At 35.7% G+C, this 19,566-nt stretch overlaps 1 protein-coding gene across 3 annotated transcripts in view; it reads left to right on the top strand.

The window, feature by feature from the left end:
- Positions 1-19,225, top strand: part of PALS2 (protein associated with LIN7 2, MAGUK p55 family member) — a 106,078-nt gene extending 86,853 nt beyond the window's left edge. For all 3 annotated transcript variants that reach the window (XM_082845880.1, XM_082845881.1, XM_082845882.1), the window contains 7 exons: positions 540-671; positions 2,536-2,635; positions 2,972-3,040; positions 4,976-5,137; positions 10,418-10,620; positions 11,592-11,720; positions 17,988-19,225. In XM_082845880.1, coding sequence (XP_082702006.1) covers positions 540-671; positions 2,536-2,635; positions 2,972-3,040; positions 4,976-5,137; positions 10,418-10,620; positions 11,592-11,720; positions 17,988-18,164 — 972 coding nt within the window. In that variant the 3' untranslated portion in view covers positions 18,165-19,225. The remainder of the gene's footprint in view (positions 1-539; positions 672-2,535; positions 2,636-2,971; positions 3,041-4,975; positions 5,138-10,417; positions 10,621-11,591; positions 11,721-17,987) is intronic.
- Positions 19,226-19,566: the final 341 nt, after the last annotated feature.

Consider the following 19,566-nt stretch of genomic DNA (forward strand, 5'->3'; position numbering starts at 1 on the left):
GGATGAAAGTGGGTTGTGTTTTGTTTTTTAAGTTTAATAAATATATTTCAGGTCTGATTTCAATATAAACTTTTAGTATTTAATTTTTGCTTCAGGAAACTTTTAAGAAGTCAGTCCTGTTATATCTGAAATACATGCCTTAAATCAGCTGCATATATTAATTCAGAATGTTAATTAGAAATTAGCATTTACTTGCGTAAAAATTACGCAGTGTTGGTTGGAAAATCACGTGAAAAGATTGGGAGAAAGTGTAAGAATGGCGGAAGAAAACAATTGTCAAACTCCGTTGATTTACAATTAGAAGTTAAAAATAGAAACAAAAACTTAATGTAGTACTAACGTTTATTTCTTATTTTCTTCTCTGATACCAAATTATTAATGTTCTAATAATTATATACTTATTTAAGGAAAACAAGTTCCTTAGTTGAAGTACTAAATACATTGTCAGTTACAATTAAATCACAGTGCTTTGAAAAAGATTTCAGAAATCCCATGACAAATGATACATCTCTAGTATTTTTAATTGTGCTGTGTTTTAGGTATTTGTGAAATGTCATTTTGATTATAATCCATACAATGATAACCTGATACCCTGCAAAGAAGCAGGATTGAAGTTTTCAAAAGGAGAAATTCTTCAGATTGTAAACAGAGAAGACCCAAACTGGTGGCAGGTCAGTATGCTTCTGAAAATCTCTTCAACTGCCTTTTTATTTTTAATCTAGATCTGGCCAATATCTGAATATTCAGGAAGAAGGTATTAGCATTTGTTCCAATGATTTTTCCTGCATGAACAGCTCCTGCTTCATGGCTGCTAATTTTGTGGACAGAAGACCAAATTGAGAGGGAATTTGTGAGTAGCTGTTAATAAATGCAGAATTAACTAGCCTGTGGTTCTCTTCCTTTGGTTTAGAGACTAGACCAATCAGTTCTTCCACATGTGATTGCAGTAAAATATAGTATTGGGTAGGAACAACTCACTTGGGGGTCATCCCTTTTTAGTGTTTGTTCCTCTTAACTAGGAGTCTTTTACTGTAGGTAGAGTAATCTTCCTCATGTCTCCTCTATGTATACATTCATGACAAATAAAACATAATCTCTTAAGGTCTTAAATCCATTTGCCCACCTCTTCTCAGTAATTGAGAAATGAAGGCTTGCTTTATCATCCGTGTTGTTTGGTCTTGGATTGAAATCTGTGTGTATGGAAAGGGATGTGTGTTATCACTGTCTTTCCCCCCGTCCATTTTCCAGAAGATGTGTGCGATGGTCTTCCTTTTCCTTTCCACTAACACAGTTTTCAGAAAACTCTAGCATAAGTAATAAGTCCGGTTTTGTACTTGTTTACATTGACTAGCAACCACAGTATTCAGAACTGTAGAAACAAAGTCTAAAATCTCTTAAACTGTAAAAGCAAAAGAGAGTCTCATTAAGGAACAAAGTGTGAAAGAAAAGGACCTGGTACCTAGCACTAAGTTCTGAATTAAATGGAGATATTAGTAACTCACATTACCTCTAATAAGTTATATTGACTTCTAAGGGGGAATGAATTACAAGAATAAGAACAGTCTTGCTAATATGTCCTTAAATTTAAATTAAGACATTGTGATGTATAAGGGTACAGTGTGGTGAGAGAACTAAGAAATGAGTAGTTTAAATGGAATCCATGATTTCAAGAGGTTTCCACTGAATTTCTTAGAACTCATCTAAAAAAAATCTGCTTTCTGTGACAGTGTCCTTTTTGAAGCTTTCCCAGTTTTCTCTTTTTTCCCTTCTCTGTGAATGCCATCTCTCAGTTTTCTCTATCACCTGTCACCATTATCTATCTCAGTCTCTTCCTGCATGTTTGTCATCTATTACTCTAATTGTATTTTTCAGGATTTTAATTGCTAAAAATGATACTGGATTTTTCTGTGCTAGCTGTAAGGATAAAGTCACTAATGTTGTGGGAGAAGCCGTTAGTAGCCAGTTCTCCAGCCGCTATTTTGAAATAGCACTTCTTTGGGTTTCATTTTAAGTTAGTTTGTTGACAGTAGGTGAGGTTTTACCTATTTTAAACTTACCCCCCCTCAGGATATTCAGATTCCTGGTAGCATGAACTAAACTCTCCACTCTGTTCTCCCAGTGCTGTCTCTCTCTTTTTTTTTCCCCCCATTGATTTGGCCTCAGGAAATACCAACGTAGTAGGATTATTGGATAACAAACACCTAACTAGGTGCCAACACATAACAGCATTTATTCCTTTCCATTCTCACCAGTTTAGTATTATAAATAAAAAGTTTTAGTAATTTAAAGAGCCTTATACCTTTGTATTTTGGTCTAAAAATTCACTACCAATAGCACACTGGTTAGGTACCAGTACTAAAGTACTCAGTACTAAAGTGTTTCAATATCCTGACAATGCCATGGATTTAAATATCAAGGTCAGTTTCTTAAGATCAAATGTGATTTTTTTTTAACTGACTATTGCTTGTCCTACTTATTAGAATGTGGTCTCAAATTTTGATCACTGAGATATACAATTCATTAATTTGATTCTAGGCTAGCCATGTAAAAGAGGGAGGAAGCGCTGGTCTCATTCCAAGCCAGTTCCTGGAAGAGAAGAGAAAGGCATTTGTTAGAAGAGACTGGGACAATTCAGGTGATGAACTCGATACAATAAGTAACAAGTAGTCCTTTGTGGCCACCTTTCTTTGCCTCTTTCATCTGAATTAGCTGATGAATTTATTTAAAATATATCTGGAATTAATCCCTCTCATCTGCTTTAGTGTACTGCTCTCAAAAGTAAACTTTTTGTTCCCTTTCTGCCACCTGCTGGTATTGTATCAGAATTCAGTGGCTCAACTCACCCCTGCCTGCTTCTGCTTTGTAGGATGCAACACTGGGAAGATAATTCTCCCACCCCTATAGAACACCACAGGGCAGTGTATATAGTCTGACATACTGTTTAAGTTATATTTGCCTTGTCATCCTTCAGGACCTTTTTGTGGAACCATAAGTAGCAAAAAAAAGAAAAAGATGATGTATCTCACAACCAGAAATGCAGGTATGTTTTAAATACATTTTTGAGAAATCCAAGCGAAGTATGAAATAGCTGTATATCATCCTCAATGTGGCATACACTCTAAATGTATAATTTTAAATGAATTAATTCAGATTAGTACCCAGCTGCAAGGGACTGCCATGTGAACACTTGGTACAATAATATACAGGCATTATTTAAATCCTGATATATATACTTGCACTATCACTAGTGTGCTTTATTTTATACTCATAGTTTATAAGAAAATGAATTGGTTAGGATTTATGCTTGTATTAATGAAGGAACAATGTGACAATTGAAACTATTTGTTCAAGAACTTTGATAGAAACTTGTGTCATTTCCACAGAACAGAATGCCTTTTTAAAGATAATAAAAGAGTTATGATTAAGGGCAACCATATTCTGCCATAACATTGTCCATGATACTTTTGGAAAAATAATACTGGACCAAACAAATCTTAGCCTGATCTAGTAGGATTCTTTCTTAAATCTTTTAGACTTAAATAAAGATAAATATGACACCTACCACAGTTATTCTTTTCAGTTATAAAGGCTGATAGGAGTGAAATGCAGCTCTTAGAATCAGAAGGCTCTGGAGGCTTACTCAAAAGAATTGATAATTTTAAAGTGCTTTCTTGACTTCGGAGCTACCTCTATATTGGTAATAAACTAAATAGCACATTAGAAAGGAAATAATCTAATAATGTACTATAATAATAATATTATAATAAGGGGAAATTAGACTCTCCCTTAATCTATTGTGGAGAAATTGTGCAAAGAAAGTGTTGCTGTTAAGATAATAACCTAAGGAAGAAGTGTTATTACTATAGATTGAAAGTTATAGCCATAATAATAGGTAATATAAAATTTGAAATCCTCTGGCTTTATTGTTCATTAAATATATATTCTTAAAGCTTTCTTGCAAAATGGAAAATTTCTAATTTTCCCATCGAGCATAATTTTGGAATGTGTTTCTACTGAAAGTAGTTAAGATCCAACATTTTATTTTATACATAAATTTAGAATCTTAATATTTAAATGTTAGTATGTTGTCTGTATGCATTTTATTAATCAAACTAATATTTGCAGAGTTCACCACACAGTATTTATTCATTTATATCATTGGAAGGGGATACTCATTCTATGAAACTTATTTAAGCAGCCACTCTAAGTGTACTGCTATCCTCCATATGTGATACTCACTTTTTAGTGGAATAGATTACATAAACTAATTTGCAATTTGATTATATTAAGTAATTATTTCTACTGATGAATTAATAGGAAACAGGTTTTAAGGGATAGATTATCTGATAAGGATAAAGTAAGGGTATTTTTCTAGTTTTGTTAGACAATTTTTTAAGGCAAAAGAATAGAAGCAGGTGTTTAAATCAGGGTACAAAATAATTTATTGTACTTTACCAAATTTATTTTTAAAAATCTGTACTAAGTCAGTACACTTAAAGTGATACTTAACTATCAAGACAACTAAGCCATTACTGAACAGAACAGCAGAGGTTTTTCATCCATATAAAAGATAACTGAGGGACTTCCTGTGTGGCGCAGTGGTTAAGAATCCACCTGCCAATGCAGGGGACACGGGTTCGAGCCTTGGTCCAGGAAGGTCCCACATGCTGCGAAGCAACTAAGCCCGTGTGCCACAACTACTGAGCCTGTGCTCTAGAGCCCGCAAGTCACAACTACTGAGCCCACGTGCCACAACTACTGAAGCCCGCACACCTAGAGACCGTGCTCCGCAACAAAAGAAGACACTACAGTGAGAAGCCCATGCAGCGCAACAAAGAGTAGTCCCCGCTCGCCTCAACTAGAGAAAGCCTGCGCGCAGCAACGAAGACCAAACGCAGCCAAAAATTAATTAATTTTAAAATAATAATAAAAAAAGATAACTGAATATGATGTTTTCCCATTTCCTTACTTTTAGAATTTGATCGTCATGAAATCCAGATATATGAGGAGGTAGCCAAAATGCCTCCCTTCCAGAGAAAGACATTAGTATTGATAGGAGCTCAAGGTGTGGGACGAAGAAGCTTGAAAAACAGGTTCATAGTGTTGAATCCCACTAGATTTGGAACCACAGTGCCATGTAAGTTTTCCGTTTCCTTTACTATTTAATTGGAAATAAGGAGTGGGGGTGGGGCAGATTATTGTTATTTTATTCCCAAGTAATTTCTAATTATGCCAATGAAAATGAACAAGCAGATGATACTGAAAAACTTGGCAACTCTACAGCTGTCTTGAAATAGCATTGTGGGCCCTGTCAGCCGGCTGCCTGGTGGCAATCGCTTCTCCAAACTCTTCAATCCAGAAGTGTTCGTTAAATGCAAGTATTAAGAGTTGTGGCAAAATCAGCATTAACCTTGCATTTTCTTGTACAGTTGATGTGTATCTGAAAAGTTGTATTTTCACCCATTTTCATCCAGCAGGGGAAGCCTGCTGGATCCTCTGACACTCGTGATCTGGCTTGTCGCTTTCAGTCCTGTAAGGTCCTAAACCTGATTTTTGATAGCACATCAAGAGAGATTCCTCTTCCAGAGCAGGCAGCATTAGTGAAGGTCACATTTATTTATATACAAAATACAATAATACTGATGGGAAATATAACCATTAGATGAACCAGACACTCATTTTATGATCTTTGTGTTCTTTCTCTATTTGCACATTTACAAGGAAAGTTAAATAATGTCAGAAGCATGCTTGATGAGAATGGAGTTAGAGCAAGGAGTTAAATACAAAGGTGTATTAGTCCTTATAATAAGGCAGTGATAGCATTCATTTTGGAGATATATGAGCCTTTACTTGTGGGAACTTACATGCGCTCTCCCCTGAACACAAGTCAGTGTTGCCTTTATTAAGTCCCCTTTCTGTGCTTCCATTGCTGACCAAACCCCCTTTTGATTAACACAGAATTTCTGTAGGTATTTTAATGCCTTTAAGCTTTCCATGTCAAATCTTAGCCTAACATCACTCCATCTCTTTTGGATGAGTTTTAGAGTTTCTCTGCTTTCATCCAGTATGCTTTGACATTTAGTTCTCATTGAGTAATCTTACTGCTAACATGTTTAGGGGTGTATTGGGGCAACAACGCTGTCATTGTCCTCATGTGCTGTTTGTAATCCCTTCAGGGTAAGACTTTGAGTTCCATTGTAGGCACGGTAAATCACTAAATCAGACAAATCATAGTTAAGTAGTTAACAAAACAAAAATCTCACTGTGATCAAAGTATTTTAAAGTATTTAATTTTTATCAAATTAATACATGTAGCATATTTTAATCAAGTAGTTCTTAAAAATATGTAATGAAAAATAACTCCATTTTCCTCTACCCCACCTCTGGCCTACTTACCAGAAACAGTCACTTTTCAATCTTTCTGCTATTTATTTTGTTAGTCTTCCATATTTCTTAATAATGTCTTCATTCTGCTATTTCTTGTTCTGTCCAGTGTAGGCCTTACCTCCTGACTTCCTGAGTATCCTCCCAGCATAAAGATAGCTCTAGTTTCAGTTAATTCAGTTTCACTTTCTTGAACAGCCTCTTCTTCCTCTCCCCCAACCCAGCAATTTCTAGAGTTCCTTTTTTTCTTCCCCTCTTTATCTTATGTGTTCATGCGTATAGTTTTGTATTAAACCAAAGAACCTTTATTTAGTAAGTCATGCTTTTTTCTTGGAGACCTCTGTCCCACAACCCTCAGCCTTCCTGCTTCAGTGAGGGCTACACACTCTCCACTCTGGCTGCCGCACGTTCACATAGGGATGTTTCCCTTTGTTGCTGTCCTGGGTTGAAGCTATTGTTCCTGGGTCCCATTCTTTTTCTTTCTTGGTTTATTGCCTTGTTTTGCTATGGCACATGCCTTGTAACTTGACAAAAAAAATGCTGTATGGGATGTAATTTCTGCATCTTTGTATTTGAAGTTGTGTATTTTTTGTCTTCTATTTGATTGATTATCTGAGAATAGAAAGTCTAGATTGTAAAACCCAAAAGATGTTACTCTTTAACCCAGTTTTGTTAAGAAGTCTAATGTCATTCTAATTTTTGTCCTCTCATACATGACCTGATGTTTCCTTCAGTCTTTTTATTTCGTTGGTTTTCATTATTTTACAATTTAATAATGATGTGCCTTTGTGCGCATCTATTTTTATTTATTGTGCTGATGATTAGTGAGCTCTTCAGACTAGAGATGCATGTCATTCAATTCTGGGGAATTTCTATTTCTTGGATGATTTCTCCCTGTTTTCTCTATTCACTTTTTCTAGAATTTCTATTAGCTGGATGTTGAACATCCTGGATTCATCTCCTCAGTCTCTTACTTTTTTAAATCATGTTGTCCAACCCTTTTTATTCTACTCTTTTTATTCTACTCTTTTATTCTACTCTTTTTATTCTACTCTTTAAAAGATTACCTTGAGTTCTTTACCTTCTATCTCATCAATGTTTTATCATAAGTAGTCATATTTTTCATTTTAGGATTATTTTCTGTTTCCTGTTTTTTCCCACAGCATCATCTGTTTGTGGGCGCTATCTCTTCTGTATCTCTAAGAATATTAAGCAGTGAGTGTAATTTTTTATTTTCTATAGGATGATAAAAAGGTTCTGGAGATGAATAATGGTGATGGTTGCACAACAGTGTTACTGTACTTAATGCCACTGAATTGTGCACTTAATAATGGTTAAAATGATAAATTTTATGTTATGTATATTTTATCATGATTAAAAACACTAAAAAAGTTAATTGTGTTAGCTTCTTAATATTCCAGCATATAAGTACACCATGCTTTACTGTTATCACCCACTTATATGGTTTGGGTGGCTTTTTTGTTATAAATAAAGAGATGATAAAATGTGTATACATAAATGTCAGATGTAAAATTATTAGACCAAAGGATGTATAGAGAGATTTATAAATACAGAAGTATTACATATATTTATTTCAACTTCTTGATTTCTTCATGCCAAATTAATTTCCAGAAGACGTACTATTTTACCTTTCAAGACTTATTTTTAGTAAAGATTCAGGTCTGAATTTTTATATATAGAAGATTTATGTATATCCATACATTGTCAAGTATCACTTCTTCATATTATGTAGGTGGTGTTTTACTTTTCTTTAAATCATTCATGTTTATATAGTGTTTCGTTTGTTTTAAGCCTCAGAACCAACACACACAAAAATAATACTGATGAAATGTGACAAGTTTGCCTAATTTTTGATACACAGTCTTGTGCTACACATTGTCTGGTGGGCTGGTTGGGGAAGTCTCATAGGGAAGGAAGTAAATGCTGGTGTTGGATTAAATTGACTTAGTTTTCTCTTTATATTGTGAAATGGTCCTAAAATAAAATATAAAAAATTATTAATCCGGGTGGACAAGCTACCTTATGAATCATGTTTTCCCTTTAATACATCTTGGGATAGTTAAATAAAATGTTACTTTATTGATTATTTCCTAACTATTTGAAGAGCCACTAAAGATTAGAATTTTGCCTGTCAATCACAGAACTTAAATTCTAAGCAATCGCATTACTTAGTTGCTCAGCATTATAAGCCTAAGGAATCAGCTGTAGTCAATCCACCCTGTTCTAATTTCTCTGTTCTAGAAATGGAAAGGGGCTTAATTATGTGCCAATGTAGATTTCTTTTTTGAGTCTTCACTAGAGAATGGTATTGTCGTTAAAATTCGCTTGTAAACTAAAAACATTTCACCAAGAATTTAAGATTCCCTCCACATGTTGGAGGTAGTGTTGGGGGGGCAGTGTGTGTGCCTGTACATATTTATTTCAAGCAGCATGTTTCCATAAATGGTTTCACTGTAGTGCCTCCCCAAAAGTCGTACTCTTCTAAAATTATCTTTACGGATATTCAGCCAAGTCCTAGTATGTATGTATTTGGGGAGTTTAAAATTGCCTTAGGAGTTTTATCATACCACCTTTGGTGAATAATCCCAGAAACCTTAGAGATCACACATTTTTGAATATGAAAAACCATCATAGCATCTTGAAGCTCTTTAAGTGACTTTATAAATCTCTCCACAGTGGTCTGGAATGAGCCAGAAAACAGCAGGGGAAAAAGGGAATCCTCTTGTACATAATAATCTTATTTATGAATTAGACCCTTATTATTGAGCTTGAACTTAGTTTTTTTCTTATAAAAGTTTTCTTGATGTGTTGTGCTTATTTCAAATAGTCAAAATTCTGTCCGTTTTTCATCTGATTACTTTGTAACTTTAATTGCGTGTGGTTAATGATTTGGGCAGATATTCTGCATGTATAAGTGCTTGATTAATAGATGTAGAATACTGTTTTATATCTGATCTAGGCAAACTCAGATTAAGTTGCTAAACTTGAAAATAACACACACACATACACAAATTACTTTTCTTCCTAGGGAGTGCTAGCAAGTTGGCAGAGAATACCTAACTCTGCACCTTTGCAACAGTTTGAAAAGTGATAATCGTCCATTCCTAGCACAGCCAAGTTGCAAAGGAGTTGTATGTCTCTAAAATACCTGACAAAAGGATGTTTTAAGTTTTTGACTTGGTCTCTTCTCTCTCATTCTCTCAGAATACTTCAGGTCAGAGTAGAGAAAGTTACTAGACCATAATAACATCCAGGTGGCTAGATCCACCGAGGTGCAACACACAACAATTAGCATTTGGGAATGTTAATTAGAAGGAAGCTAGAAGAAAAGTTTGGTGCTGGGGCAAGATAAAGGATAGATAATTTATGGGTAAAACTACACTTCAGAAAATGGATAATACCAACTAAGAATAGAATTTTGCTCATCTGTTGGACACTCAATTAGGAAATGTTCAAAGAAGTGTGAAGAAAGGCTGTAATTGATATTCCTTAAGGAGAAGGGGAGTGCTGGTCAGCTGGAAAAGATGTTCACTTGCAATATACCTCACACTTACTAGCTGTCACCATAGTTAAGAATTTAACTTTAGGGCTCTGCTTCTAGGTAAATAAATACATTTTGAGTTTCAAACTGACTTTATAAAGCACATTTTTTGGATATAAATTGTATATTGGAGACCACCTCTTAAAACATTACTAATCAGGGGTCTGCAAACATTTTTATTCAAGGGCCACGTATAGTAAATATTTTAGGCTTTGCAGGCCATCTAGTCTGTGTCACAACTATTCCGCCATTGCAAAACGAATGAAACCATAGGCGATAAAATGAATGAACATGGCTGTGGTCCATAAAACTTTATTTACAAAAATAGGAAGCAGGCCAGGTTTGGTCATAGGCCATAGTTTGCCAACCCCTGCACTAAATGGAAAAGACTTAGGCTACCCTGTGCCTTTTAGTTTGTTTTTTAATACCCTGCACTGTGTCTGTACAAATTCTCAACGCTATTTTATTTAGTTACTTCACGGAAACCAAGGGAAGATGAAAAAGATGGCCAGGCATATAAATTTGTGTCACGATCTGAGATGGAAGCAGATATTAAAGCTGGCAAATATTTGGAACATGGAGAATATGAAGGAAATCTCTATGGAACCAAGATTGACTCTATTCTTGAAGTTGTCCAAACTGGACGAACTTGCATCTTGGATGTCAACCCACAAGTAAGCTGCATGATTCCAAAGATATTTTTTAAGTTTTATTTCCTGTGGAGTTTTTGTTTCTTCTTCAGATTATGAGGGTGGCTCTTTCCCTCTATTACTTGTGACAATAGAGAACCTTATTATGCATCAACAACTAGTTAAATAAATCTCTGATCTGTTAGCCAACAGAGGCATGGATAGCTATAGAAGCTTGATAGAAGTTTAGTATTTATTTACATGCTTAAGTAACATATAAATGCATGTGTTAGGAAATGTTAAATTTAAAATTTGAACAAGGCTGAAACATAAGGAATAAAAATTGAAGTCACACCCCTTCCACCCAGCACACACCCACCCACTCACCATTCATTTCATTCTCATTCCATGTCTCCCTTATTGACCCCTTCTCACCATTCTACACTCAACCCAGTGGGTTTTCTATTTTTGTTGTTGTTTCTCTTATACATAAATGGAAAAATTTTATACAGATTCTTTAACCTTTTTTCATTAAACAGTATTTCTTGAAGATCTTTTCATGTTAGGTACTGTAGAGATTTTTTTGTTCTTTGTAATTGCTGCATGGTATTTCATAGTGCAGATACATATTTATTTATATAACCACTCCAATTAATGGACACTGAAATTACTTCTGCTTTTTCAATATTAACAGAATTCTACAATTAACATGGAAAGCATTTACATCATTCTTGATGATTTGGGGATCATTAAGTTTAATACTTTCCTTGGTTCAGGGGTACCAGAAAGTAGTGAGATTGAGGTCAGAACAAAATTTAATGGATCACCATTTTAGGAAAGTACTGTATGGAATCAAAAGGATAGAAGGGAGCGGGGGCAGATAGCAAGTATTAAATTATGTCCTTTATCTTGAGGAAGAGGGCAGATGGACTTTGATTATTTAGTATAAACTAAAGGGTAACATAATTCAAATTCTAATCCTGTATAAATTGGTTTGTAATTGTTCTTCTACACAGGCCCTGAAAGTGCTGAGGACATCCGAGTTCATGCCCTATGTTGTGTTTATTGCTGCTCCCGAACTAGAGACGTTACGTGCCATGCACAAGGCTGTAGTGGATGCTGGTATCACTACTAAGCTTTTGACGGTAAGCAGTTCTTTTCAGGCTAACAGTACCATTTTCCTCCTAAAATTTTTCCTTTTTCTTTCGGGCATGTTTAATTCTATCCATATTTATGAAATAAACACACTGTATAAGGTACTGGAGAATAAAAATTTGTTCCCTAGATGTAGTTAGGATTTGGAACCGTATTGCTTTTACTTAGAAACCATTGTTCACTCTATTTTAAAACAAGTTTACTCCCCCTATGTAACTGAAATGGACCAATGTTAAAAAGGGCATATTAATCTAACTCCCTCGTTTTACTAATGTGGAAACTGGTCCCGAAGACCAATAACAATTATGTTCATCATAAGGTTTACTATTGGTAGAGTTAGGTGTTCTGACTTTTAGTTGTTACGTGTCTTTTTCTCTTGTTCTTCCTCTCTTTTCTCATGTTACGGAAAATTTTAAATATGTACAAAAGAGGGAAGAAATGAACTCCCAAGTACCCCTCACTTAGCTTCAATAACACATGGCCATTTTTGTTTCACTTAGACCTCTCTTCACTTCCTCCCTTACCATGAATTATTTTGAAGTAAATCTTTGATATTATATCAACCATAAGTACTTTAGTATTTATCTCTAAAAGACAGACTTTTTGGACATAACCATAACACCATTAGCATATCAAACATTAGGAAGAGCAACTTTTTCTCAATATCATCAATATACAGTCTGTATTTGAATTTCCTCAGTATTTATCTTTTTTTTTTTTTGACAGTTTGTTCAAATCAGGATCCAAGCAAGATTAACATGTTGCATTTACCTGATGTCTTCTAAATCTCTTTTTTTCTCCCAGCTTGAGGTATAATTGATATACAATAAACTGTACACGTTGAAAGTATACAACTTGATAAGCTTGGGCGTATGTATACACGCATGAAGCTACTGCAGTCAAGATAACAGGCATGTCCCTCGTCTTCATAAGTTTCCTTGTGCCCCTTCAGAGTCCCTCCCTCCTTCTTCTACCTCTTCCACACTATAGGTGATAAGCCTTGAGATCAGGTAGTTTTAATCCTCTTTGTTCTTTTGCAGGTTGCTCCATGTGTCTGCTGAACTTTATGAATATCTGAAATATAGTTATCAATGTTTTTATATCACTGTCAACGAATTCTAACGTTTGCGTCACTTCTGGATTGGTTTTGACTGAATGACTTTGCTCCTCATGGGTCTTATTTTCTTGCTTCTTTGCAATCCTGGTAATTTTTTATTGGATACCAGACATTGTGAGCTTTGTCCTGGGATGCAGTAATGTGGAAACAGTTTGTTCCTTTCAGATCTTGCTTTAAAAATTTGTTAGGTAGAACCAGAGCAGTTCTCATTCTAGGGGCAATTATTCTTCACTACTGAGGCAAGACCCACTTGAGCACTCTCCCAGATGGCCCATGCGACGTGAGGTTTTCTGTTCTGCCTGGTGGGCATGGGTACTATTTCTGGCTCAGAAAGAATACCTCTCATCCTTTCTGGTGGTTCTTTGGCGACCCTGGGTAGTGGTAACGTGCACAGATTGGTATTCAGCTGAATGCTGGAGGGGGACCTTTACAAATCTCCAGAGTTCTCTCTCCATACTGCTATTCTATCTAGTATTCTGTCCTGCAAACTCCTGCTACTTTGTTCTCCCTGGGCTCTCAGCTCTGTCCCAACTTAGAGTCCAGTAGTGTCCTCCTGGGCTCCACCTCACTGTGTTGCAGCTTGGAAACTCTCTCAAGCCAGTAACCTGGGGTAATCGTAGGGCTCACCTCATTTGCTTCCTGTCTCTCTGGAGTCCCTGTCTTCCATTACCTGATGTACAGTGTCTTAAAAAGTGTTCCATACATTTGGTCTGTCTTAGTTGTCAGGCAGGAAGGTTAGTCTGATATCTGTGATTGCATATTAGCTGGAAGCAGACCTCTCCCTTTAGACTGTTTTAATCTATAAATCTTCACTGCCTCCCTCCCCTCTCTTTTCACCTTCTAACTTAGTTGTTTAAAAAAACTGGGTCATAGAAAAACTGGGGCCTGATCTGTAAAGTTCCTCAGTAGCTCTTCACCTAATGATTTTAGCAATTTTTATTGATCTTTGCCTGGCTCAGTTAATTTTTTAGGAATTGTGAAGTGGTGGTATTCCAAGTTTGTCATTTGTTCTGCATTTATAAACTAGAATTCTTCTAAATAATAACTTTTCCTTATCAACTAGTTGATGACTCTGAAGTAGAGTATATATAGGAAAGTCAGAACATAATGCTTGATACTTCCCCTTTAAGGGTCAGTTTTCAGAATAATGGGTTTGTTCAGTAATAGTCTCCAGAGACGACAGGTGACCAAATAAGGTTTGTGGTTTTTTTAGTTTCATCATGAGCACATGGATTTAAACTTATTTGATGTGTTTTACTCTTTTGCAATTATTATTCTTATTGATGTTCAAATCGCCCCATCTTTGACCAACAGGGGCTTATTTAAGTTGGCCCTTGAGACCTTTTTCATGAGCCTAATCGTCTGAGATAGCTTCCTTGCTATATGACAAATGCTCCAGGCTCATCCTGTACATTTTCTATTCCAGGCCAGGAATCAGTTACTTCTCCAAGAAGCTCTGGTTCCTTTTAGAGTAAATGGTATTTTAGGACCATAATACTAGGGGTGCACATTGTCCCAAGATGGATCATTGTTTCTAGCTAAATGCACCTTTTAGGTAGACAGAACTAGTTTGGTTATGTGCTTTTCTGTTTGTATGTTTGAAGGAAACTAAATCATGAATATATATTGATACTTCCCAATCAAATTCAGGATTACAGGGTTTTATTTAACCTCTTTCATATATACAACTCCATTCTCCTAGGCTGAGTATCCCAGTTCTCAAAAACACCGGGAGTGTTAGAATGTAGCACATAATTGCTCATTTGATTCATCTCACAGTACACGTACAACAGTCTGAAAATAAGTGTACAAATACTACCAGGTATGATTACTGTGAACTGTCTCTTTCTCCTTTATCCTTAGGGTTTATCCCACTAAGTGTATACAGTCAAATCAAATCGCTGTGTTTTAAAGTCACTTGGAATACTCTCTGTGTACTTAGGTCAGCTATTACTCTCTGATGTTTAAATTGTCCTGTCTTCAGCTAAGAAGAGCCTATTCATCTTGTTTTCTGAGTCTTTTTAACACAACCCCATAAACTTTGATGTGCTTCCTGGTATGACGAGCTGCTCCAGGTTATCCTTACACATTTCTTGGCCCAGATCTGGAACCAGCCTTCCAAAAGCCCTGGTTCCTTTTAGTGGGAAGTGGTATTTAGAGATAATATAGAAGCTAAAGGTGTGCATTCAACTTAGTTTGTCATTGTTTCTAGGCCTTCTCAGTGGCCAGATGAAGGAAATATATTTTCCCCTTTTGGAAAATATACATCATTAATTCAGTTGGATAGTTCCAACTCACATTTTACATTTTTACTTCCTGGACTATGTTTATCTTTTTTTCCTCCTATGCTGAAAGTCTTGGTTCCTGATGACATTAACATAATTTCTGACTTTACATGTGTAAACTAAGCACATACTATATATATAATTTCTGAGTAACAATATTAACATTAACAGTATGATTATTGAAAAGTTTTAAGTTTCAGACAAACTTTTTTAAAAAAATTGTTCTTATGATATATCCCTTGAGTATTATTTTAAAGTCGCTAAAATAATTCTTTTCTGTGGTTAAGGCATCAACTTGAAACACAGATTTGTTTCATTTTGCTTTTTAGGTATTGCTCTTTTTATTTTTATTTGATTTTGTTGTAATATAATTCTATACATTTTCATAGTTTCAAAGTAAATCTTAAAAACAAACAGGGGCTTCCCTGTTTGTGGCGCAGTGGTTGAAAGTCCGCCTGCTGATGCAGGGGACATGGGTTCGTGCCCCGGTCTGGGAAGAGCCCACATGCCGCGGAGCGGCTGGGCCCGTGAGCCATGGACGCTGAGCCTGCGCATGCGGAGCCTGTGCTCCACAACGGGAGAGGCCACAGCAGTGGGAGGCCCTCGTACTGCAAAAAACAAACAAACAAACAAACAAAAATCTAGCCTTTCCCTATCCTCTCTATTACCTCCTACCCACATAGTCATTTTTACAATTTTTTTTTAATATAAGCAAGTATGTATGTGTATCCTCCCCCCTCCCTCATTTCTTACATAAAAGGTAACTTACTACATACAGGAGCCTGCCTGCGTTTTTCACTTACTAATATATTCTGGAGATCATTCTAGAGCCATACATAGAGATTTTTTAATTCATTTTTCCATCTATATGGTATACTCCATTATTGTTACAGGATTGTTATTGTCAAAAAAGAACTTTTTTTTTAACAAGACAAATTGCTAATGACTGTATTAGGTAAGATTTGTTTACAAGTTGAATTGTGGCCTGTTTATACATCTATAATAAAAGATATTTTAGTTGTTTCAAATTGATTTCGAAATCTTAGTGAAAATATTAACTATAGTGCTAGTATCCCTCAGGCTTAGTTGGGAACCCATTTCTCTCTATATACTTTCCTTTAGGTGTTTTCACCAAATCCACTAACTTACATATCGTTGTTATGCTGATGATTCCTAATTTATATGTAGATAACCCAGACCTCAGAGCTCCAACTTATATAACCATTACCTACTTAACGTTACATCTGCACTTGGATGTCTCACAGACGTGTTAAACTTAACATGTACAAACAAAGTAGAATGTTTTGTTTCCTCTCACCAATATCATGTTTTTCACACTCCTACCCCCTCAACTCTGCATCTTCTGCAACCACCCATTTATTCAAGCTAGAAACTCGAGCTTTTTTTTTTTTTTTTTTTGCCGTATGCGGGCCTCTCACTGTTGTGGCCTCTCCCATTGCAGAGCACAGGCTCCGGACGCGCAGGCCCAGCAGCCATGGCTCACGGGCCCAGCCGCTCCGCGGCATGTGGGATCTTCCCAGACCGGGGCACAAACCTCTGTCCCCTGCATCGGCAGGCAGACTCTCAACCACTGCGCCACCAGGGAAGCCCCTCGAGCTATTTTTGATTCATTCATATACCTCACTTTTCATATCCAGCCCATCAGTTAATTCTGATGATTTTATCACCAAAATATATTTCTAGTCTGGTGTCATTTCCATCTCCTCTGCCACCATCATAATCCAGAGATGTCTTTCCATTGCATCTAGGTCCTCCATGACCTAGCCTGGGCTATCTCAACTTACTACCCACCCTCCCTAAGCCTCCATCCATCTTGGTCTTTCAGTATCGTAAACACATCTGGGTCATTTTCCTCCTGAACTTTACATTCCTATTTCCTCTGCCTGGAATGGTCTTTCTCCCACTATAGTTCTCAGTTTAAATGTCATTTACTCAGTTTAAATATCATGTATTCATTTGTAGAGTATTTGTTAGCACTGTGTCTAAAGTAGATCTCTTAAAATTCTTTGTTCCTGGTTGGTTTCTTTCATAGTACTTATTACAACTTGCAGGGTTTTGTTTATTTGACACTTATTTGTCTCCTCCACTGGAGGGTAGGAGCCCATTCTCTCTTATTCATTTTTATATCCACAAATTATGAAATATAGTAGACACTTTAATAGGAGCTCAGTATTTGAAGAACATGTAGAAGCATTATGAAATTTCATAGCACTTGCAAGTTAATGAAAAGCTTTACTTGCTCATGCAAAACCCATTACTTATTTATTCCCCCACATTGTTCCAAAATGACTAGAAATATTTTATGAAATATAAACAGTACTAGCTAAAAAAATGGATAAAAGTGTGTGTGTGTTGGTGGGGAGCATGGACAGGCAGCCTTCAAAATACATTTCTGAGATTCTTTTTCTTAGAGAAAGGCAGCAAATTTGGCTTTGAGCTTAACAGCCGCTGCAGATTGGGTTCCATGAGTTACAGAATCCATACGATAAAAATGTTTTGAGAAGGGTGATGCAGTTGGGCTAGAGACCAGTCACCTACAAGAATTCTTTTATTACTTTGGGTTTCACCCCAAGATATTGTCAGTCTTTTAATCAGGAATCTTACCTTAGTATCAGTGAAACAGAAGATACAGAATACTCATAAATTCAAACATGAGTGCCAGCTGGAAAGACTAGGATATGAACAGATGGTAATGTCTTTTTTAACAATCTATATAGAGGATCAGTATCAGAATCACAACAAACAAATATCCAACCTACTTATTTCACTTTGAGTTGGTTTTGAGCAATTAAGTATACATTATGTAAACTTTTCCTTTTAAAACTCTTTGACAGGACTCTGACTTGAAGAAAACAGTGGATGAAAGTGCACGGATTCAAAGAGCATACAACCACTATTTTGATCTGATCATTGTAAATGACAATCTAGACAAAGCCTTTGAGAAACTACAAACTGCCATAGAGAAACTGAGAATGGAGCCACAGTGGGTCCCAATCAGCTGGGTTTACTGATGATTCAATAAGGTTCACAATTAAAATAAAACTTTCAAAAAGTGACTGCAACAAATAAACCTTCTACTGAGAAAATACATGCACAGATAGAAGATATCTGCCAAGTCCAGGCATTTTTATTGTGTAGATTGAAGTACCAGTACACTATTCTGGATTTTTATAGAAAATGTGGTTGGGAAGGTGTACTAATATATAATTTATCTTAATTTTTCTAACTTTTTATGAATAATCTTTCTATTCATATCACATAAAGAAATGCGTTGAAGCATTTTGTATATGTTTTGATTTAGTACCCTTGCCTTTTTCATCAAAGGAATTTTCAAATCATTCACTCTAACATTGGTCTCATATTTTCACTGTGATAATGAATACTTGAAATAGTTTTGTAAAGCTGTCATTTAGTTCAGTATTTAGTGAAGGGTCAGCTACTCTTATTAGGAGAAAATAATGGTTTATTGGCCTTCTTTCCTAATATGTATAATTTCTTACAGAAGCAGAATTTTAATGTCAGTGCTACAGCTAGTCTACTACCATCCAATACTGACATCAGAAGTCTGCTCAATGCTACATAGTTTCATTATTACAGAGATGTATGGCTATCCACGTTAATTTACGCAGCTATATTAGTTTTTTCCCTTCATTCTCTCTCGTGAAAATATGAAGAGCAATACTTTGCACTCTCATTTGTTGCAGTGACAGGCTGATGCTTCGTTAACATGTGCACAGCAAGCAAGGCCGTGCCGGCTGAGAGAGTGCCTTATCCTGCAAAACCTTACAGCAAAATGACTCTGAAAGTTGATTTATTTGTACATGTAAAAGTTTAACTAACAAAAATGAACCTATTGCTTTATACAGTTTTTTTTTATTAGGATATGGTCAGCAAATGTATCACACCTCTGAAAATTTCTGTGACGCTGAAAAATGCCTCCAAGTTTGCAATTGGGGGGTTTTGTGAACAATCAGTGTGCTTTTGAAGTGTGATGTGATCATTAGGGTATTTTTTCGGTTTGTTATGTTGTGAACCAAATCCATTGAACGATTTATGAAATTTGGAAATAATTGTCAGCTGTTTTATCTCAATATAATATATACATTATATAATATGTACATTGTATGTATTATATAATATATATTAAATAATGTATTATATATATTTTTTACATTTCTGTTAGGAAATGTACTTTTTTGTTTAATGATTAGGAAAACAGTTCTCCGTCTTTAGATGCATTAACATATACAAATTTCCAAAATTAATCTCAGTTAGTATATTCTTTTAGGATTCTTAGATGGTATAAATTCTTCCTAAAACATATTCAGAGATGCAGGTCATCATTAAACTAAGTTAGCCATATTTTATATTGCTGCTAGCTTTTCATATAAACAGTATTCACACTTAAAGGGT

This window comes from Leucopleurus acutus (genome assembly GCF_964270905.1).
Source record: "Leucopleurus acutus genome assembly, chromosome: 9".
NCBI lineage: Eukaryota > Metazoa > Chordata > Mammalia > Artiodactyla > Delphinidae > Leucopleurus > Leucopleurus acutus.